Source organism: Haemorhous mexicanus, chromosome 22, assembly GCF_027477595.1.
Source record: "Haemorhous mexicanus isolate bHaeMex1 chromosome 22, bHaeMex1.pri, whole genome shotgun sequence".
NCBI classification, from domain to species: Eukaryota; Metazoa; Chordata; class Aves; order Passeriformes; family Fringillidae; genus Haemorhous; species Haemorhous mexicanus.
In genome coordinates this window covers 7,118,185-7,141,379 of record NC_082362.1, presented here as the reverse complement: position 1 = coordinate 7,141,379, position 23,195 = coordinate 7,118,185, and the positions used below count along the sequence as shown (strand labels likewise).

The following is a 23,195-nucleotide window of genomic DNA, read 5'->3' as shown; positions in this document are numbered from 1 at the left end:
ATCACTGCCTAAGAATATTAAACACCCCTTTCCCAATGAAGATCTGGGTTCCTGAACATAGAGTGTGACTTTCTCTGCTCTGTGGGGTTGCATGCAGTCAGATTAAAGACATAAAAATGATATAAATACTCCCTGCTGGTGCAATGCCTTAATATCCCTCTGGAGCAGCCCTGTCCAGTTCCACCCACTGCTCCCTGTGCAGAGCAGTTTATAAAACTCTGAGCAACCTGAGCTAGTGAAAGGTGGCCCTGCCCATGGCAGGGTGATGGAATGAGATGGTTTTTAATGGTTTTAGCCTCAAACACTCCATCATTCCATGATAAATTGTGTCATTCCTGCCTTTTGCTCTCTCCTGGTATTGTGTGGCCAAGCACACTTTCTTAAAGCAGTTCCACACTGCTTATCCAGTAAACCCTGGATGATTTCATGTTGCACTGCCACCAAAGAGAAGAAGTGAATTCAAAAGCAAGAGAGAAATGATGGTTTCAATAGCCCTGCTGACAATAATTAGAAGGGCCAAAGTCCAGCTAGATCTTAATCTGACCACTGCTGTAAAAGGCAATAAAGCTGTTCCCATAAATACATCAGAGGAAGAGCAAAGGAGATTCTCCCTCCTTTACTGTTTGTAGAGGGAAGCCCAGTGACAACAGATGAGGAGGAAGCTGGATCCATCCAAGGACACTGAGGATCCAGCTGGAAATGCTCCCTGAGCTGCTGGAAATGCCCCCTGAGCCCCTTTCCATCCTTCCCCAGCAGCCCAGGCTGACTGGGGCTCGCTGGAGGTCAGCAAATGTGACACCCACCTCCAAAATAAAAAATCTGAAGGGCAATGCAGGCAATTTCAGAGCTGCCTTGGTGGCAGGACAGGCTGTGGGGCAGCCCCTCAGGAATGGCATCACGTGGCACGGATGGGACAGCAGGTGATGGAGCACAGCTGGCAGAGATCCAGCAGAGGCAGGTCCTGCCTGACCAACCTGATCTCCTCCTGGCAGGGTCAGGGTGTCAGGAAAGGCTCTGACACCCTTCCCACAGGATTCTCCTGGGGAAACTCATGGCTTGGATGGGTGCACTGCTGGTGGAAGGGTGGCTGGAGCCCAGGGAAGGGTGGGGAATGGGGTCACAGCCATTCCCTGCTCACCTGGCTCAGCCCTGGGGCCAGTCCTGGCTCACCTCTGCATCAGTGGCCTGGCTGAGGAGGGAGGGACAGCCTCAGCAAGATTGGATCTCAGGAGGAACATCCCCACTGAAAGGGCCATCAGTGGTGGAGCCACCGTCCCTGGGATTGACCAGAGTGTGGATGTGGCCATGGGGACAGGGCTGTGGTGGCTTTGGCAGTGCTGGGTTAATGGCTGGACTGGGTGATCCTGAAGGTCTTTGCCAACCTAAACAACTCCATCATTCCATGTCTGGGCTCCATCAGCACTCAGCAGGAGCTACCTCGCTGGCACTCACGTGGCTGCTGTCTCAACAAGCACAAAGCAGCTCTCCCTGTCATTCTCATGACAAAAATAAATTTATTCTGGTGAAAAAATTAATTTATTCTTTTCATATTTACCCCTCTTTCCTTCTCCATTTGCCCAGGAATATCAAACAATCCTATTCAGTAAAACCAGACACAGAAATTTGCTGTAATTAATGCAAATGGATTTTACTGAATTGTACTTTGGTTTGGGGAGTTAAAGAGGTGGGACACTCTTCAGCTCTGTCCCCTACCCTGATGTTTTATGGGGACAGGACAAGTTTCTTTAATTCCACATTTTTACCTCATAAAAACGGGACATCAACTGGCAGCACCAGAAAATGAGGAATGTCCTGTAAGCAAAACAAATCAATAGAATAATTCAGTGCAAAATTGAGTGGTTGTGTTTCTGTGACTTGCAGGAGCTGCAGCTGTGCTGGGATGGGTTCAGGGTTTGGCTGCACCCGCCAGGGCTCCAGGAAAGAGCAGATCCTGCTGGAGCAGGGAGCACGGGCATGTTTTGGAGTCACTCCCTGCAGGGGCTGTTCAGCAGGTACAGGAGGCCAACAGTGGCACTGAGTCAAAATAGAGGCTGCAAAGATATTACAGACTGCACCTGGTGTAGAGGAAAATAAAGATGTCAGTGCCCTCCCCTTTCCCCATCACTTGTCTCAGATTTCTGAGATACAGGTGTGTGGTTACTGTGTAAACACAGCAAAGATTTTTCTTCTAGGCTAATAAGCTGCATGTTTTGGTTTGGGTTTTTTTTTTTTTTACAGTATCTGTGCCAAATTACAAAAGCTTACAGTGTGAACTCCTGCACTTCCACACCCCCTGTGCTCGCTTGGGAGAAAGGTTTTGGTTTCTGAGCCAGGATTCAGTCAGAGCCTGCCCCTCTGGCAGCTCTGCCTCAGCCTTTCCTCCATTTATTTCAGGAATTTATTTTTGTCTTGTCCCTGTAACCCACCAAGAGCCAGAGCATCCACATTAACAGATACTGCACGAGCATGAAATTGGTGCTTGTTTTGACTGTCCCATTCACCAACCTGCTGTGAATGCCTGTTGTGACCATCCAGGTGGCTCTGGCTGGGGTCATTGATTTTTGCCAATAATTGGGGTGTGCAAAACTGCCCTATCTACACCCTAAAAGCCCTCAGAACTCCTCCTGCTGATGTTGCTCCCTGCCACAGAGTCTGGCTGATAAAAACACGACACTGCAGCAATCACAAAGGTCATTTTGGGTTATTTCCAGGGAATCTTGTGGGACTGCTCTTTCTCTCAGTGCCACAAGAGCCCTCGCTGAGGTGAGAGGAGAAAAGCAAAGCCCAGGTGTGGGGAGGCTGCCCCTGTCCAGCTGTGCTACCTGGGCTGCACACCAGTGATTGATGACTGCAGGTTTCATGTAGCAGCAGTGACATTGCCAGAGGGAAGAGCAAGGAGGGAAACTCAGGCTCCCTTCAGGTGACAGAGTAAAGGAAGAGGATCCTTTTTCAGCTTTCTGGCAAGTCTCATCAGGAGAGTCCTGGAGCAAGAAAAGGGAAATGTGGCTTTCCTTTTGCAGCCACTGAAGTGCCCCAGACCAACCAGCACTCCCTGAAGTGCTCTCAGGAGGTAACTGGGGATCCTGGTGCAGCTCACTGGGACACTCTGCACACACCCTGCTGGCCTCTCTTTGTGCAGTTCCATGGAAATGTGCTTTATCTTCATGGGCAACCCTGACCACTTCTCCCTGTGCTTGAGGGAAAGGAACAGGAATCAGCAGAATTACTGAAATTGGGTTCCTGAATTGGGAGATGACTGAAATTCCCTCCCAAGGAATGGAAAGTCCTAGATGGGGAAAACTTGGAATTGCTCTTTTCCTCATGGACTGGACAGGGATCAAGGGAAGTGAGGAAATTCCTGAAATTTTTCCATTTCATTCCTGGAAAATTTCATTTTCCAGGACCTGAAATCATCTGAATGGTATAAATTGGAAGCAGAGTAAGTTTCTGATGGCCTAACTAATTCTAGTTAATATTTCAGGTGCAGTGGCAACTCAAAGCAGTTGTGACTCATTGTTAGATCACAAATACCTCACACAGGCATCCAACATCTGAGCCTTGAAGCAGTTGAATCTGCTCTGATTCATAAAAAGAAATGTGTTGAACCCTTGAATTAATCATTCTGTTTCTTCTCTATTTTCAAGTTCATTTGCTTTTGCTGTTTTGATTTTTTTTTTCCCCTTTGGACAATTTTCATAAATTTTATTAAATTTATGACTCTGCTGCCCTGCATTGCTTTTGAGAAGTGTTCCCTTGTTCCATTCCTTTTTAAGGGAGTTTTCCAAGGGAAATCATGGATTTGGCCTGGATTTGGGGACCCTGGGCAGTGTCTGCAGCAGGAGGTGACACCTGGGGAGGGAACCTGCACCTCCTGCATGGCACCTGCATGGTTTCGGTGTCTTAATATGATTAAAGGATAAATAGTATTAAATGTTTCCTTAATAGGAGAAAATACCCAGCATTGACAGTAGTGATTAAGTTCCATTAAACAGTTGTTAGTTTGGACACCAGGTGAGTTGTTAGTTTGGACACCAGGTGATTAGTACATCCAAACCACTTCATTTCCAGACTTTGGCACCTTGCTCATTACTAACTCAAGCCATAAAGTTCAGTGAATCAAGTTGTAAATAGTTTTATTGGTCCCATGTTGGGAAAAAAAAAAAAAAATAAAAATTGAGGGTTGTGAAATTCCTGGATGATTTCAAGTTAGGTATTTCTTAAGTCCTCCTGTTTCTGCTTTCTGTTCTTTAGTTATTCATCATGGCAGAGGGTTTAAACTCTGTTTCTGCTTTGGCAAGCACTAAATCCAGTGGGCCAGTTGAGAGCAGGGAGTTGTATTCCTAAAATAAAATAAACCAAATGGAGAGAGGGCTGGAGATGCACCCAGCTGCCAACATGCCATAGTTACCCAAGGGAGGAATTTCCTCAAGGACACCAGAGGAACAGCTTTTACAGCTCCTGGAGAAAGGTCCACAGTACCCACATGCTGCTAATTATTGAATAAAACACAGAACCTCATGTGTCTGTTTGTTTGCTGAAAATAATTCTCACCTTTTTGAGAATTACTTCATGTCCATTTTATGATAAAATGTCCTTCCAAGTAGTTTTTGTTTATTTACTTTTATTTTTAATGAAAGTTTAGGGATTGAGTTGTATGTCCTGACATATTTCAAGACGTCAGTGCTATGCAACAAGTCTCATTTTAATACCTCTTAAGTGACTGGGAGCAAATTTTTGGTTTCTCCAAAGCAATTTGAGGATTAGAAAGATGTGCTGGCTTCACCCTGGTTTAGCTTTCAAATTGCCATGTGTCCTGTCAAGTCTGTTTATGATTTCAGTGACCCTTGCATCACTCCCATGCCACCTTACAAATTGCTGCCGAGGTGTTTATGGCCAGGTTTCTTTCCCAAATGTAAGCAATTTTTCAGGAGCCTGCCCAGAAACCATCAGCTTTTATGGTGTGGTCACAGAAATGGTGTGTTTTCAGCAGGGCAAGGCCTCCCTGCTCCCCCAGAGTGCATGTGTGTGCCTGCAGAAGCTGTGTGTGTGCAAGGCAAGGCAGCACAGCTCCATCACTGCAGGGAGAATCAGGAGGTGACTCCGAGTCACCCACTTACTCACTGCTGCAAACCTGTACTTTGTGGTTTTGCAGAGCAGTTTTTAGGCCAAGGCAGGCAAAAAAAAAAGACACAGGTCCCCTCCTGGCTGCCAAATTTATCACTTGTGGAAAGCAAACTTGGTGGCAGCTGGGAGATGAGGAGCTGCAGTGGGAATCCCAGCTGAGCACAGCAGGTGCTGAGCTGGCAGTTTCACAGCAGATTGTGAAATTTGATCTCACAATGGGAAATGGAGCCACTCCTTGAGGGCAATATCTGGAAACATAATGGGGAGCCACCCTTCAAAGGTGATCCGGGTAATAATGGGGCTTAGAAACACTTTCTACCTGCTTTGCTTAGAAAATTATGAAAATTTTTAATAGTGTTACTGGTTTTTGCACAAGCACACTATATTTAGCTGTAGCTCAACTGGTGCTGAGCTCAGACACACCCAAGGCAGTAAAGTGCCCAGTGCCACCACCACTGCAAGGTGGAAACTGGGCATGGAACTCTCAGTTCTCCTTATGTCCTGTTTGTTCTTCTCCTCTTCTCTTCTCTTCTCTTCTCTTCTCTTCTCTTCTCTTCTCTTCTCTTCTCTTCTCTTCTCTTCTCTTCTCTTCTCTTCTCTTCTCTTCTCTTCTCTTCTCTTCTCTTCTCTTCTCTTCTCTTCTCTTCTCTTCTCTTCTCTTCTCTTCTCTTCTCTTCTCTTCTCTTCTCTTCTCTTCTCTTCTCTTCTCTTCTCTTCTCTTCTCTTCTCTTCTCTTCTCTTCTCTTCTCTCTTCCTTTTTTCCCTTCCCTTCCCTTCCCTTCCCTTCCCTTCCCTTCCCTTCCCTTCCCTTCCCTTCCCTTCCCTTCCCTTCCCTTCCCTTCCCTTCCCTTCCCTTCCCTTCCCTTCCCTTCCCTTCCCTTCCCTTCCCTTCCCTTCCCTTCCCTTCCCTTCCCTTCCCTTCCCTTCCCTTCCCTTCCCTTCCCTTCCCTTCCCTTCCCTTCCCTTCCCTTCCCTTCCCTTCCCTTCCCTTCCCTTCCCTTCCCTTCCCTTCCCTTCCCTTCCCTTCCCTTCCAGATTTTCCACCCCTATTTTTTCAGGAATTTGGGCATTTTCAGCCCCTCTGAGTAAGTCCCAGTGCAGATGACCCTGGTGAATCTGTGCTCAGCCCTGCCCAGGAAGGTGGAACACCCAGCATTGATGCCCTGGCCCCGTGACACTCTCTGCTCTTGATGTCTCCCTGCTTTCTTCTTGAGCTTGGCACAAAGATTGCACCTGTGCTCCTGCAGGTTCTTTATGCACACCACAGCCTCTGAATAATGTGGACTAATAGAAAAGACTTCAAAGAACCATAACAGGGTTTTAAAAGGGCTGGAAGGAGAGGCCAATGGGAAATGTTATAAGAATTCCACCTTTCCTGCTTAGCTAAGCAGTAATTTAGGAGGACATGTAAAGTCTGCAGGAGAATTTCAAAGAAAACAAAAAGCAAACAAAAGCAGAGCACACTGCCCTGGTGCTGGAGACAAAGGGAGGGAGAAGGGAGAGGCTCTCAGCAAATCATCTGCTCCAGTCTGGCATTTTGAAGTGCTCAGACAGAGGGTGAGCAGAGTAATGAAAATATTTAGAGGGATTTGGGTGTTATTTGGTAGAGGTAAACTCAAAGGGAAGGGAGAGTGGTGTAGCAGTGACCTGAGCAGGTCATTGTGTGATTGGAATCTGTTACCCAGGAGCTCTTCAGCAGCAGAGAATAAATGCCTTTCCTGCTGGAGCTGGGGATATCCTGCTGGATCTCTACCTCACATCAAATTAAAACTCTGTCAAAGCCACAGGAGGATTAACACCAGGCTGTTCTTTCCAAGACAGGGATTTCCACAGCCACTGGGACCATCAGTGCTGAGGAATTAATGACCAGCAGCCACCAGAGTTATCTGGATCTTTGGAACTGGAAAAAAACTGCTGCAACTCAGGGAATTTGGATATTTTCTGAATCAAAATTTCACTGCACACTGCCCCCTCATCTCCTGATAGTTTGGGTTAATAATTTTTTTCTTTCTCTCTAATAATTAGAGAAATGAAAAAGAAAGACTTTGAGGAGAACATACTGTTTTAGAGTGAAATTCCCTCATTTTCACTCCCGTGGAACCAGGGTGGAGATCCCAGCAGCGTGGGATTTCAGAAATGCACTTTGTGCACCTCTGAAGCAGGTAACAACAGAACAAAGGTTTAGAGCAAACTTCAGGGGCACACATTGAGCAACTGCTCTGCCTGAACCCAACCTCATTTATGGCACCAAGAGATCGTTTTGGCAAAGTGCTCTTGGACATTTTTTCAGTTTGGTCAGTAGGAATTTATCTGCTCCTGAAAGTCAGCTCCAGCAGAATAGGGATGAGATAGGGAACAGCATTACATAATGGGCTCTTACAAAGGAAAATCTTGGGCTGCACAGTCCAAGAAAATTTGACTCAGTAATAATAACAACATAATTGCTACTTTAAAGATAAGAGAAAATCAACTATGCTGATTTCTCTGATTATTTAAAGATATTGTAAGTGAGAACATGGACAAGCAGTTGATACCTGGAAGACAGGAACAGTGATTTATAATTAAAAAGAAAATAAACTCTAGAACACAGGGGTACATTAGAAAAAAAAACCAACTTTAATTCAATCATACATATTTTAGGACACAGGGATTCTCTCCTTTTCAAGGAAAGATCTTACCATGACCTTGCAGGCTGTAATCTGACATAAATAACACCAAGGTGCATGTTCTGGGAGAAAATTAATCTTTTACATTCCTAACAGGGGGACTGCAAATAAATATATTTCAAATAGGAGGGGCTGACAGTGATTTTTCTGTGACCACACAACACACAGCTCACTGTCAGTGCCCACAGAGTCTATAACAACCATGTACACCTTGAGCATTTACACTTGTACAGGGGGAGAGCTGTGCACAGATCTGGGCACAGAATCAGGAACCCAGAGTCTCTCTCCTTCCTTTTCCCTATTCACACCTCTCTCTTTTTTTCTTGCTGCAGATTTCAGACTTACTGGAAAAGCACTGGGGGCAAACACCCCTGCAGAGGCAGAAAACCTAAAGGTGGGAGGGCTGGGAAGCCAAAAATCTCCTCCTCCTCCTCCTCCTGCTGGGGTGGCAGAACCCAGCAGCAACCAGGCAGTTTCAGGGCTGTTACCACTGGGAGGGTTTTGCTTGTGCTTTTGCACAGAACAGGCTTTTCTCTAAAGCCCTGCTCTCCTTGCAGCTCTGGCAGGAGCAGTGCTGGCTCTGTCCCCCCCAGGTCACAGGCAGGTCCCTGTCCTGTTGGCCCACGAGGGGAAGGTCTGCAGCTGGAACAAGGATGAAGCCCAGGTGTTGATGGCCAGGGTGATGGTCAGAACTCCCAGGATGTTGAGCACAAACCCAGCTTTGGCCTAGAATTAGGAAAGAGAAGGGTTGTTAGCAGCCCTGAGCACTTTTTTCCTTCCTTGATGGTTAGGGTGTTTTGTGTGGTTTGATTTTCTCTTTGGGTGGTTTTTTTTTTTCCACACCTCCACCAAATTATATTTAAGTTGGTTTTCTTCACAAATATAATTTGTAGAAAGGGAAAGGTTTCCACTGGATAAAACTCTTAAAACTAGAAGTCCCCAAATCCTTTAATCCACTTCTCTGACCTGGGTTTTCTCTCTGATGTTACTTTGGGCTTCTTCTCGGATCAATTATAACTTAGGGAAGTTATCAAGAGACATGGCACTGCTGTCCTTGCATCCTTAGTGACTTCTTGAGGCACCCAGTGAGACGTGCCAGGCTGTTCCCTGTCCCTGCAGGAGGACTGCCCAGGTGACAGGGCCCTCTGACACCCTCATGCTCTACATTTGGGTTTGTCAAGCAGTTAGACATTGACAGCTCCTATTATAAAATCTTCAAGAGGCCCTGGCTGTTCTTTGAAGGCTCATTAACACCTTTCTAAGGTTCCCAGAGTGTATTAGAGACAGTGTGACCCTTTATTAATGCACACACATCTTCTTTCCACCTGCCATAAGCCGGGCACGCTGACTTTTCCAACGCTCCCCCAAGAAGAACCAGCATTAGGAAAAGGAAAGATCAAACCTAGGGGTGATAACTCTGGAAAAAAAAAAGTGTTGAGATTTTTTTCTTTTTCCTCACCATATCAATAACCCTGAGCTGTCCATAGGAGAAGACAATGGCATTGGGAGGAGTTGCCACGGGGAGCATGAAGGCCAGCGATGCAGAGAGTGTGCAGGGCAGCATGACATAGAGAGGGTTGAGGCAAATTGCTTCAGCCTGTGCACAAAAAGAGAGCAGAGGGGATGGGTTTGACAGCCAGAAATGCTCAGAAATCTGATTGCATCTGTCCATGTCTGAAGGCTCATTCTTCCCCACACACTGCAGCCACTCATGTTTTGGGGCTGCTTCAGACACTTCCAGCATCATTACACAGCAAATGCAAGAATTGATTTTGTGCTCAGGGCTTTGTATAAACGGATAAATAATGATTATATTCAGCTCTAAACCCTGGCTTTGAGTTGGTTAAGAACAAAATTAAATTATCAGAGGAGGCAGGTGAAGCTCTGGAGGTGAGAGCTTTGGTTTAGGGGCTGGCTGGAGTCTGTGGCCTATGCAAAAATATTTTGGAGGAGCTCATTCCAGTTTCTGTCTGGAACCAGCTCTTCAGTTTGCAGAAGTCTGTCTGTCCCAGCAACAGGAATCTCCTGTGGAAATGCAGAGGTGTGAATTAGGTCAGGCTATCACCTTCTCAGACTTCTGCAAGGCCTTGGTGGGGGTGAAATACAGCCATGGAATGTTGCAGGCAAGGAAATGCTGCTGCTGTCTCCGTGCAGAACAAATTGGAAAAAACAAGTGCAGCTGGCAGTGACCTCATGTTTAGGCCAGGAGGCAAAGTCTTCATATGCCAGTGAGTTTAATCCCTTTGCTTTTCCCCAGGAATGGTTTCAGAAAGGTTGAACTAAGCACAGTGTGTGCTCCTGTGTGCGCACACAGATTTTTGTGTCAGGTCTGGTACCCCTGATGGGATACAGGAGCCAGTGGTTGCCTTTGCCAGCCCGTTAGTTTTGGCAGCTGAGGAGCTGCAAGCTGTCCTTACAGGAGTATTTAGACCTGCTGGGACTCACCATAGAAGCCAGAATGGGGAGGAAGAGGGTGGTGGTGGCCACGTTGCTGGCACACTCGGTGAAGGTGGCGATGAGGAGGCACAGGAGGAAGGCAATGGCTGGGTGAGGGATGCTCTGCAGAGGGGTCAGCTTGGAGCCCAGCCAGGCAGACAGGCCAGATTCCTGCAGCAGAGCAGAGAGGGATGCCAGGTTGGAGAGGGAAGAGCCACATCAGTGTTCTGTGGCAGCTCCCATGCCAGTTCAGCCCTCCCTTCTCAGAGCAGTTCTCAGGCAAACTGCAGGAAAACACAGCCAGTGCTCACAGACAGGATTGTCCAGCCAGTTAAACAAAAAAAACCCAATATTATTTCCCATCCAAGGAATTGGAGGGTAGGAGATCCTGCATTTATGGTGGATTATTGACAGCAAATAATTATTTCTCTGTTCAGATCATTACTTGTACATGATCAATATTTGAGGTGCTTTTTTTAATAAAAGCAAAGGTATTTGAATTAATTTCCTAAAATATTTGAATATAAATCTTATCAGATGCTGTAGTGATTTAATGTCATTTCACCACATTGTCTGAGATCTTGATAACTGTCTGAATCTTTCCACCTTTCATCCTTCATCCTTGTCAGTCACTGGAAAGTAGCAGCATCCTCCCTGTCATTCTGGGCTTTCTGCAGCAGCCTTTGTGTACTTGGTTAATTATTCTAGGAGAAATTAAAGTGATTTCCTAAATATTTCCTTTTCCCAACATGTACTTTTCCATTTTAACGTTGATATCTTTGAATTCTAAACTAGTATTTCTGGGCACTTGAAGCCTTTTAGAATTTGTTTATTTTCTATAGATTTAATAAATGGATTGTCTGTTTCACTACTTAAATTATCACTGAAAAATAATGTGTGGCACTGGACCTGAAGTTTCTGTAGCAAGCTCTACATTTCTCTTCTAATAGTTGAATTTAAATCCTATTTCCATAAATCCTTGGTCTGAAATACTTTGGAGACCCCTCCTGGGTAAATCATCTCATCGTGCTGTCTGCAACAATTCCATTTCATTTAAAAGAACCTTTAATGTGTTTGGGGGCAGGTTCTTAATCAGCCACTTTTCTGGAAGCACAGCCAATGGTGCTGCCCTGATTGGCACGGGGAACCAGCAGGATGTGGTGCCAGCACTCCAAGGATGGTCCCAGGGCCAGGAGCTGGGGAAAGGAGCATTGGATGCTCCTGGTGTGCCCTCTTGTGTCCTGGGAGAGCAAGGAGAGCAAGGTGGAAAAGGAAGCAGCCGGGAAAACACAGCTCCCAGGTGAGCTGAGGGATGTTACCTCGCTGCCTTTGGCCAAGGCAAAGCCACCTCCCAGCAGGAACACGATGTTCCACGGCATCTTCTGCTGCACCACCTTCCAGTCCAGCAGGGCTGGAGGGGCCCGGAACTTTGCCCTGCCCCCTGGAACCCAGAAAGAGATTTTGTGAAGCCACAAAAATCCCCAGGGAAAGGGAGAACTTCTTGGTGGGAGCTGGGAGTTTGGTCTGAACGTCAGGAATCCCTTCTGCCAGCAAACTCTGGAATCATCTCCCGAAGCAAACGCTGGGAGCACCAGCACCAGTGGTTTTACAAATTGACTTGCAAAAGCTCTAATGAATGATCTTTGCTGCTGCAAGAAGCTCAGTAGGAGGCAGGGAAGGGTGAGTTGAAGGTGTGGCAGCAGCTCTGTGTGTCTCTGTCAAGTTGTGTGTTCCCTCACGAAGATTCCAGCTTGGAATCCTTTACAAATGGGAATAACTGGGGCAGGAACACTGCTGGGATAAGAGTTTCCTAATTAGTTGATGAGAAACTGATCAGCTGACGAGTTCCTGATTAGTTGATTAGTTTTCTAATAAAATGATGAGAAACAGAGAATTTTATGCAATATGTGCTTTGCCAAACCTAAAGCACACAGCTGGAAGAGCAGTTTGAACTGCTACTTAATATTTGAAATTTCCTTTGCGAGCCCCAAATGTGAACATTTCCCACATACCTCCTCAGACAGTGGATTTCTGGTGCTTCAGTGACTCACCTGTTTGCTCCTGGTCTCTGTCCTGGTTGGAATAGCCAGAAGGGAGGATGAAGAGCAGCATTGAGACGAAGAGGGCGACTGTGGCATCAGTGACATAGCTGCAGGAGAGCAGGCAGGAATTCAGGTACTTGGGTACATCAGGATATTAGCTGTGATTTCAGCTGGATAAAATCCAGCCTGTTCCATTTTTATTCCAAGTGAGGAGGAGAAGGGGATAGCTAATACCTTGTATTGTCTTTGTTGAAGAGAACTGTTGCCCAGCCTGGGATGAACCCAGGTTCTCTTGTAAACCACAACACCACCAGGAGAACAAAGAGGATTGAAACTTCTATTTCTGCAAAGTTCATTTTGCCCAGTTTCTTGCTCTCTTCCTTGATGATTTCATAGGCCTGTTTCTCCTTAGCCTTGGCAGCAGGACTGACACCACAACCAAAATTCTTCTTAAAACTGGAAGAAAATGGATGAGAAATGTCAGAGAAATTTGCCAGGTATACAGAGAGTTAAGAATCCAAATTTTACACTCAATCATAATGTCTTTATATGCATTTATATATGAATATTGAAATTAAATATATTGTAATTACAACCATGGTGAGTAGGAGCTGCATGTCTTGACAAGATGATCAGAAAGACAAGATGATCTTGTCCCTGAAAGCTCATTACTTAAATGTAAATAAGTGAGATATCTGGGCATGGGAGGAAAAAAAATACAGAATCACAGAATAGTTTGTGTTGGAGGAGACTCAAAATTCCATTTCATTCCAACGAATGGGCAGGGACACCTTCCACTAGGCCAGGACAATGTTAATGTGATTGACCAGGCTGTTTGATCACTTTACTAGGAAATAAAGAGTTGCCAAACTTTTTTAAAATGACAGAAAATTTTAAAGGAGGAATTTGAAGGTGAAAAAAGCATTTCAGGTGTTCCAGCACTCTTTCCATGTAAAATGAGGGAAACTGGGGTAACACAAACATGAAAAGCTGAGTATTAAACAGGCAGGCACTGCAGGCTGGTTGTGTGGGGTGATCTGCTCCAGAACCAGCCCAGAACTAATCCTCCAGCTCTGAAACAACCCTGGTCACAAAGGCGTTTACAGCTCTCTGCAGAAATCAATTTCCTGCTCTGGAGCACAGCAATCTCCCAGGACACGACAGCAATGCTGCAGAACAGGCCATGGGCACTCAGAGCTCCCTGTTTTCATCTGCAGGGCACCTTTAGCTGGGATTTCATCAGATTCCTCAAAGGAAAAACTGCAGAATTTTACCAGGCACCAAGGGCTGTTCTGGTCTCTGCTGTGTGTCGGGACTTTGCCACCTGCTGTGGGAATTTTCCCCTCAAGAAAGGGGTCACTGGTGTTGAACAAGTCCTGATCAGATCCCCCCAGGTGATGGCAGGGGCTCAGGGTACTCACTCGAAGCCCAAGAAGAGGATCTGCAGCCAAACCCAGGCCAAAATCAGCAGCACCATCATGGTGGGGAAGGCGAAGGAGAACCAGGAGGCAAAGTTGATGATGCCACCATTGCCTTGATAGATGCTGGAAAATGCAGGTGGCTGTTAGCATCCAGAATTCCACACTCTCTTCTGTCCTTCCTTAATGAGCCAGAGAAGGGGAGGTTCTGTGGGGCCCATGAAGGAAGAGAAGCTCACTTCCCAGGAAAGGGACCAAAGTGACATTTTCCTTCTCTGTGCTGCCTGGGAGTCAGCTGGAGCAGAATGCTGCAGTTTGGAGGGTGTTTAACCCCAGACTTACTCATTAACTTGTCCTTGCAGCACCAGATTTGGGGTTGTCCCAGTCAGAGTGGCAATCCCTCCAATGCTGGATGAGTAACAAATGCAGAGGGACATTCCCTTGGACAGCTTCAAGTGTTTCTCCTCAATCTCTTCATTTCTCTTTCTCTCTTCCTCAACTACCAGGACATGAGAATTACCTAGATCCCAAGGAACAGAAGAGCTGCAGGAGCTATGTTGAACAGGAAAAGGCCTTGGGCCTGCATAACTTAATATTTCAAGGCTAGGACACGATGGATTCAAAGCTGAAGGAACCAAAGTTCCTCCTTTTAAGGCTGGCATTGTTAATTTGTTGATCTTCTGCCCATTCTCACTGGTTGTCTTGACTCAGAGCAGTTTTTCAGAGGGGAATTTGAAATGTGTGCTGAAGTTTGGACCTGCTGCTGGCACTTCCTTGAGCATGAGGGCAATGTCTGAACTGCACATGGAGGGGACTGAGGCAAGAATTCAGGGAATTGTAACAGAGTGGGAGGAGCTGGGCTGACAGGAAATTTTTCTCCACCAGCACCTGTCTGCTGGCACTGAGATTTATGCTCAGAAACTCTGGAATCACCTCAAAAATGGGGAGAGGGCAAGACAGCTGCTAAAGAGATATTGTTGCTTGATTGTGTACCTTTGGATTAGAAAGATCTTTTTAATCCCTAACCTTCCAGCTGGAAAGAGGCCAGAAATTTTGCCTTGGGAATCCCCTATTATATAAGTTACACAGTAGAGAGCAATTGAACTGCCATAAATATGCAGGGAAACAGCAAGCCTGATATAAAGGCTTCCCCTAGTGGAGAATTTGTACTTTTTGTCAGTTTGCTGAGTAGTTATAAACTTTTTGTATTTTTGTTTTAACTTCAGCCAAGTCAAAATAATAATAATAATAATAATAATAATAATAATAATAATAATAATAATAATAATAATAATAATAACAATAATAAAAATTGTGGTTTTGTCTGGTTGGTGGAAGAGCCTCATCAGGGCTGTGTGGAGCAGTCAGGATGCTTTGGGGACAGTTTTCTTTTAGGATTTACCAGGGACTGCTACAACAGAAGAAAGGCCATCCTGCATCGCCCTGAAGAGCAAACCACCCCCACCCCATTCACCTTTTTCCTCTGGCTCTTTGGAGCTGTCAGGTGGCTTTTCCTGCAGCTCAAAGGCTTTGTTGGTGTGTTCAGACCCTGGGCCAGTGGTGCCAGACTCTGCTTCTGACTTGTGCAGCTGCTCCATCACGGCCTGTGCTATGGGCACCATCATGGCAGTGGTGGCTGTGTTGCTGATCCACATGGACAGGAAAGCTGTCACCACCATGAAACCCATCAGGAGTCTGAAATGAGAAGGTTTGGGAAAGCTGGATCAGAACTCAGCCTCACAGTGATCTTTATTTTCATGACAAGGAGTCAGCTACAAATGCTGGGTTTGGAGAATGCTCAGCAATCCCCTCCCAGCATTTCCTCCTGCCCTGCTTTGCTTTGGGAGAGACCCAGTTAAGATTTAACCTCAATTTTTCTTTTTTCAACCAATTTTTTGACATTCTTATGGCTAAGGAAGTGGAAGCTGGTAGGTGGGAGCAAGCAGTTTATCCAGTCAGACCCTGCTTATCCCACATCATTCTCAGGAAGACATTTCTCATGACACTTGTTAATGCATTATAATAGATTTTGAAGAGGGATTGCAAGCTGAATTTGATGCCAAATGGCAATCAGTTTAAGCCATAAGGAAGAGGATCTCTTTTTTTCCCTTCTTGTTATTTTATGCCATCTCTATTATTTAAGATTCTCTTCTGACTCATCTAAAATTCTAATCCTCATTTCAGTATTACTCTGTTATTTGTCTCAAAATTATTCTTTAGATGAGATGTAGATTATATATCAGATGAAAAGGGGTTTATCTTGTATGCATTTTTATTCTATTGCTTTGTAATTTCCTTCAGTATTCCTGAAACTGATTAAACAGGGTGGTGTGGCCTGTGCACAGCTTAAAGTTCTAGTCTGGAAAACATTTGTTGTTTTCCAAACAAGCATCCTCATATTTTCTCTTCTCTGTGCAGTCAGCAGCAGGCAGAGAGTCCATGTTCTCTGTGTTCCAGCTGTGCTTTTTCCTGACTGCCCAGAGCTGTGCTCCTGGCCCAGCCTGGCAGCACCCTTCTCTTTCCAGCATTGACTCTTGTTGCTATTTCTCCACCTAAAAGCTTTTTGGAATTAAAAAATTAAATTAAAATAAAATAAAATGTAGAATAAAATAAAATAAAATAAAATATTAAATTAAAACAAAATAAAATAAAATAAAAATATAAAATATAAAATAATAAAATAGTAAAATAAAATAAAATAAAATAAAAAATTAAAAAATAATAAAATAAAATAAAATAAAATAAAATAAAATAAAATAAAATAAAATAAAATAAAATAAAATAAAATAAAATAAAATAAAATAAAACAAAGACACACCAGGTGTGTAACACCTCAACATTTGCAAGGCTTGCTCAGGCACTAACTCGGTTGGGCTGCAGGAAAGCATTGGCAGGGAAAGATTTGCAGATTCCCATCAGAGATGGGGTCTAATGCCATAAAATCCTTCATCCCACAGCATTTCCACCCCTGTCACTCACAGGGCTGGCCTGACACCAGTGATCAGCAGGACCCTCAGAGCCACTCGCTTGTGCAGGTTCCAGGTCTCGATGGCAATGGCCATCATTAGGCCGCCCACAAAGAGCATGTTGGTGTCCTTCAGGTACTCCTGACAGACCTGTGAGGTGGGAGAGGGGAGAGGGAAGAGTCACAAGAGAGGGGGACATCTTCTGAGGGAGTTTATTTCAATGGCATTAGCAGGGAGTAACTCTGGGGTGCACCTGAATGGGGAACTTGCTTTGATTTCAGATTAGCAGCTCCACCCAGAGCTCACTCTGGGCTCATGCAAGTTCTAGTCCATGGAGAAGACAGAATAATAATAATAAAGTTAAAATAAAGTAATAATACTATCAGTAATAGAAATATAATGGTGGTCATCATATAATCCTGGGGAACAATCCCAGAACAAAAAGATTAATACATGGAACAAGATCTCTTACTGTTGTTGAATCCATGATATTCATCAGTGGGAACAGCAGGACGGGCAGGAGAGCTGTGACAGCCAAAGGCAGGGCTTCTGTGCACCAGAAAAGTGCCATCAGTATGATCACATAGCCACACAGGGCCTCCTGCCAGGGAAGGGACAGCAATCAGAACACGCTGCACATGGAACCTGGGGCTTCTCCCAAAGCCAAGGCCTCCTAATTACTTTCACTGCTGATAAAGGGATTAGAGGAAAGGTTATTTCCTGTGCTTCTCTCCCATCTAGCCTCTGACCTGTGCAGATCCTAATCCAATGTCAGGCTGTGCAGCAATCTCATCAGAGCTCTGAGGAGCAGATGAGACCTTCAGCAGGGGCAAAAAAAACACCAGGGGAAAGAAGCATGGGTGACTTTGGACCTTTCATGATAAGGGACTGGAAATCACTGAATAGGCTTCTTGATTGTGCTGATGGTGTTATATTCTGATATTCTGATTGTGCTGATGGTGTTATATTCTGTATTTATGTCCTTGAGTTGTAGAATCAGTTGCTGATACAGTCAAGGCTTCTCCACCTGTTTTTGCATGGGCTTCGGGTCATGGCCCAGGTGAGCCACTGATAATTTCAACAGCCTGGGCTCCTTGTTCTGTAAATACTTTTATAACTTTTCACTGGATTATTAGCTTAGTAGAGGCTTTGAAAGGCTTACTGGCAGACTGGTCACAGATCATTTCAGCTGCCACTGACTTTGTTTTGTTTGTTTGAGGAAAGTGAGATGCCCTGCTTCATGTCACTCTTTGGAAGCCTTGATTTAGTTCTTCTTTGGACAACCACTCCAAATTTCATGTACAAATGTTTAAGCCAGTCTCTGTACACTGAAAAGATTCAGAATTACTTGTCACAGCAGTGGCATCTGGTTGGGCTGGGAAAGAATGTAAGAGCAGGTTTTGGTGTCTTCTGTGTTTTGGAACTTGCACAATTATGGGAGACACCAAAGCCAAAGGAAGAAAACCATGGATGTGTGGTCTTGGATAAAGGATGTCCACTAAAATATACTGCTCAGTAGGAATGAAACTGTGGTGGTGCTTTTGGAGGTTGGATTACAGAGGATTAAAGCAAGGAGCTGGAATAATGGGTGGCAAGGTTGAATTTGACATGCTTGGGAACACGCTCAGAAATTCTGAACGTGGTGTGGAGCCAACAGAGCTGCTGAAGGGAAAGGATGAGCAGGGAGCTGAGCAGTCTGCAGAAGAGGACAGCAATCAAGGTGTGAATTCTCAAAGCAGCCAGAGAAGTAAGTCTGAGAGATTCCCAAAGATACTAAAATATTCCTTTTTGAGCCTTATTTATGAACGAGAGCATTAAGAACCCCAGTTATTCATCCCACTGATCACTGAGAGCAATTTGCCCTTTTGACAACCCTTTCTCTCCATGTTTGTTATTAAAAGACACAGATGGGTGCCTTTTGAGAGACCCTGGTGGAGCTTTGGGATGTATCTCATAGGCACAGTGCCTTCCATCCTGCTATGAACAGGCTCTCAGGCAAAGCTGGAAAAAGGGTTTTCCCAAACTCACCCTGTAAGGACACTCTTCTGCCTTTAAGCAAGATTTTTAGCATTGTTTGCCCTCAATTATAATAGCTCAGTGTCCAGTGTTATGTCATCTTAGGGCAGGTTAATAGATGAACAGAATAGAAAAAATGTGAAATTCCACCCTGTAGCTGCTGGCTCACACCACTGTGTGCAGAGGCACCAGCTCTTCCTGCTCAGCAGTGGCACAGTGCACAATTTAACCCCAAAAAACCCTTCTCAAAGGTTTCCTCAAGTGGCAAAGGGAAAGATCCAGGACGTTTTCTATTTCTGTCCTGTTGCTGACTGCGTAGAAACCAGAGAGAGTCATTTTCACAGAGCAACTGAACCAAGACTGCCAAATCACTCCACTGGTAACTCCAAGGACTCACTGTATGTAACAATGCCTCCAGTAAGTGAGTTTGAACTCGTGGCCTCAGGACAAAAAAAAAAAAAAAATCACTCTCTGTCTCCCTAGAACTTTCCTGATCCTGATCTCTCTTCACTTCAGTGACTCCTTTGCCTACTGAAGGTTAACCAGCAAAAAAAAAAAAAAAAAGATTCTTCTTATTTTTCTTGGTTGTTTTTACTTCCTGGTGAGCTTTTAAGTAATAATTTAAACTATTTTATTTACCTAGTGAGAGAATGAGAGGCCACACCTGACCACCTGCCCCACTCAGAGCTGTGAGGAGGACAGAGCTTTGGGACAGGCAGGGAAGGGTTAGGGAGGTGGAGAAGGGAACTGGAAGGAGTCTAAACTGGGACTCAGCAGGGATTGGGAGGCAGAGAGCAGAGGGAAGAGTTAGGATTTGTTGTCCAGAGAGAGGTGACAGCAGGGGCAGTCTGGAATGAGCTATTTCGTGGTGCTGGGGTTGTAATTAGAGACCAGAGATCAGATCTTTCTGTGTGAGGAGGTTGGGAGTGCAAGAAACAGTGAAGAAGCAGCAGAAGACTGGGAGTCTGTCAGCTCACAGCTCTCTCTTTAATTGATCAACACCCCAGAAAGGCCAACCCAAGTACTGCAGCTCCTTACTCAACTTTCCCTGAAGGAACCCTAAGCCAGGTGTCTTCCAGAACTTGGTGTTTTAAATTTAAAATCCTTGTTTGGGAGGATTCTTACAAGAAAAAAAGTTAAACAAAACTGAAATGCATGTTATTTTCCCTGATGTATCACAGTGCCTTGTCTGTCTGAAAATGCCTCGTCAAAGCAGCAGTGACAACAAGGAAAAAAATAAAAGAAGATGTGGTCTGAACGCTGTTAGAAAATGAAAAGGGGGATTAAAATTGAGCTTTAGGTCCACACAAATATCTTCAGCATAGAAAGTGCTCATAAAAAGTGCTCTCCTAAATCAGCCAGATGCAAAGCAAGAGTCACAAAACCTCTCTCAGGTCAGTGAGTGTTCCTCTAGAAGATGCAGTGACAGATGTAGCTCCTCATCCATCTATGCCCCACTGCTGTTTTATTGCCCCAATATACTCAGGGAAAAAAAAAGAAGAGAGATCTCCAAGCAGCAGATGCAGGTGCTCTGAGAAAAAAACCTCTTCACCCTCGAAAAGAGCAGCTCTGAGGCGTGGAGGCTTTGAAACTGAATTAAAAAATTCCTTACCTTGGTGGGCAGAACCAGGGGCAGAGGGAGAAACAGGAGGGGTACCAGGACGATGATGAGGTATTTCCTGCAGGCCAGCACTGCCTGCCAGGAGAAAGCCATGGTGCTGGAGCTGGCCCAGTGCTGAACAGCCTGGAATCTGCTCTTGGAGCCTATATAAACACCAGGGAATATTAACCATTGACCTCGGGAGATTGGGTGTTGTTTTTGGAACTGTAATCGGAGAAAGAAGGAAGCGAACAAAGAAGGGAGGAGACAGTGAAAGAGTGTCAGAGCAGGAACTTTCTGAGGAGAATCTTGCAGAAAGGTGATAAATCTATCAGAGAATTAATTCCTTGTGGAGCCAGCCGGTTTTTGAAAGCATGACCTACACTTTTAAAAGCATAATATTAATGATTTGGTCTCTAATAATGCCCTCTTTGAATAGGTACTGTTATTTCCCCCATTAAAAAAAAAAGAAACTGCTCCCTCCAAAACAGACTGAAAAATAATTTCAATTTTCAAAAAATATGGGGGAGCACTGAAAATGGCATTTGTAATGCTCAAATACAGGGATTAGAAAGCCCAGCGTAAAATGTTATATAAACATAATTGTTTATGATGTTTATGTTTGTTCACTGAGAAATTCACTTTGGGCAGCAAAACCCAGTGGGCAGAGCTGCTGTCACCAGGTGCCACATCAAGTCCCCAAACAAAAAGGGACTGACAGGCCCTACCTTAGGTCTTAGTAGACTGGGAAAGACTTGGCTACAGGAGATCTCTTTGCAAACACTGGGCTAGTTTAATTTTTTTTTCCCACATTTTTGATCTTGCAGGTTTATAGGCACAGCTTTGGGAACTTGCAGGGTGTTTTGGGGTTGGGGAGGAAATTAAGAAGAAAAGGTTGGGGAGGAAATTAGGAAGAAAAGGGAAATTAGCAGTGATTCTTGTCCCAATTGCAGGCAGCTTCCAAAATACAAGCTGTGAATCACTAGATTCTATACATTAACAAGAATAGTACAAAACATTTTAAGTCCAGAGGGTAATAAATTAATAAAAGTAATAATAAAATACTGATAACATAAATAAAATAAATTAAGTTCAAAGGGTAATTTCTTATTAATGCCACATTGATGTCTTTATTAGATCATCCAGGTCCATCCCTCAGCTAATGATAACATTTCCATTTGATTGCTATAAATTATCTTGGTGCTGTTTATAGCTTACTTGAGAGAGACAAAGGGAAGCACAGCCACTAGGTCATCTGATGCAAGCTCCATAAAAAGCTTCTGCTGTTTCTGCCTCTCCCCCCTTTTCTGCCAGGCCTTGTTTTCTCTCAAGAATGTGCTAATGATGGAAAATCAGCTGCCAGATTTGCAAGCTGGATTTGGGCATACTGCTCACAGCAAACAGCATCACATTTCTTGGTGCCAGCCCTGAGCTTCAGCGTCTCACCCTTGGTACAAAAAGAATGAGAAAGAGCTTTCAAATGAATTCTGTTCCCCCACATCTTGCTTCCACTGAATGTTTAATTACTGTCTGACAAGGTGCAGGGACAGCAGCCAACAGCAAGGTCGTTTTTCTGCTTTTCACTCTTCTGCCCTAAGGCTGTGATGGAAATCTAAAAGAACACCTCGTTTTTGAATCTCTGCAACACAAACGTTGGCCTCCAGCTGCAGCTTCATTTATGGAGTGCAAATACCAACGTGGAAGGGTCTCAGCTGAAGAATTGTGCCTGTTCATTAAAACAGCACCTCCACAGAGATGGGGGCCACTGTCTTGTGAGTCACAACACTTTCAAAGACACTAAAAATGAGTTCTAGAAGTGCTTTACTGCAAAATGAGTGGTTTATATCTTGCCCAAGCTTTTCCTGTGGCCCATGAGCACCTCAGTGCTGTCAGAGGAGGGACAATTCACATTAGTTTGGAACTGCTCCACTTTAGTACAATACTCTGAATCGTGTGCTTTGAATTCAAAGGACAGCTTGGTCTTTCCTTCCTGATCTGCTCTTCGAGGCAGCCAAACCTCACAGGAGAGCAAACAGCACAGCCAAAACCTTCTTTATTAACTGAGTTTCTAAGTTATTTTGTCCTTTATAAAAAGCAGTATTTTCTAATGTGCTGTGAATTAATATAAGTGATTGTATATTGCTAAATACACTATTTTTCTGATCCTCGTGCAGTTAAAATGTTGATTTTTGTTTTGCTTGGTTTGTTGAGCCTGGAGAACACTGAGGGGAGCCTTCATCACATCCAGCAGCTTCCTCATGAGGGTGTTGGAGGGGCAGGGGCTGTTCTGTCCTCTCTGGTGACCAGGACCCGAGGGAACAGCATGGAGGCATGTCAGGGGGTTTAGGCAGGATGTTAGGAAAAGGTTCTTCACGCAGAGGGTGTGTGGGCACCAGCACAGGCTGCTCAGGTGAGGGGTGGGGCCCCGTCCCTGCCGGGATTTGACTGTGTGAAGATGTGGCACCTGGGGACACGGTTTAGCGGTGGTTTGGCCCTGCTGGGTTAACCTTGGACTCGATGCTCTCAGAGGGCTTTTCTCGCCTCAAAAATGACATGATTTTGTGGAACATCGTCCCCTGAGAGCTGCACCTTTAGCACCGGGCTCGCTGCAGGCTCCGGGCGGCGGAGGGAGCGGAGCCGGTCCCGTTCCAGGCACAGCGGAGCCTGGACCATCCCGAGCGGAGCGGAGCCGGTCCCGTGCCGGACGGAGCAGAGCCCGGATCGTTCCGAGCGGAGCTGAGTGGGTCTCGTTCCGGGCAGAGCCGTGTCAGTGCCATCCCGGGCGGAGCCGTGTCAGTCCCGTTCCGGGCGGAGGGGTGTCAGTGCCATCCCGGGCAGAGCCGTGTCAGTCCCGTTCCAGGCGGAGGAGTGTCAGTCCCGTTCCGGGCGGAGCCGTGTCAATCCCGTTCCGGGCGGAGCCGTGCCAG

General features: G+C 45.2%; 1 protein-coding gene across 1 annotated transcript; it reads right to left on the bottom strand.

Moving 5' to 3' along the window:
• Nucleotides 1-7,717: 7,717 nt before the first annotated feature.
• On the bottom strand, nt 7,718-23,073 carry SLC13A2 (solute carrier family 13 member 2). The gene is made up of 13 exons (XM_059866296.1): nt 21,487-23,073; nt 20,281-20,432; nt 17,125-17,253; nt 16,666-16,802; nt 15,161-15,381; nt 14,029-14,206; nt 13,690-13,812; nt 12,503-12,724; nt 12,278-12,375; nt 11,546-11,667; nt 10,236-10,397; nt 9,250-9,387; nt 7,718-8,516 (listed from the first exon to the last, which is right to left on the bottom strand). Exons 2-13 carry the CDS (start codon nt 20,380-20,382, stop codon nt 8,385-8,387), a joined length of 1,764 nt encoding a protein of 587 aa, XP_059722279.1. The 5' UTR covers nt 20,383-20,432; nt 21,487-23,073; the 3' UTR covers nt 7,718-8,384.
• Nucleotides 23,074-23,195: the final 122 nt, after the last annotated feature.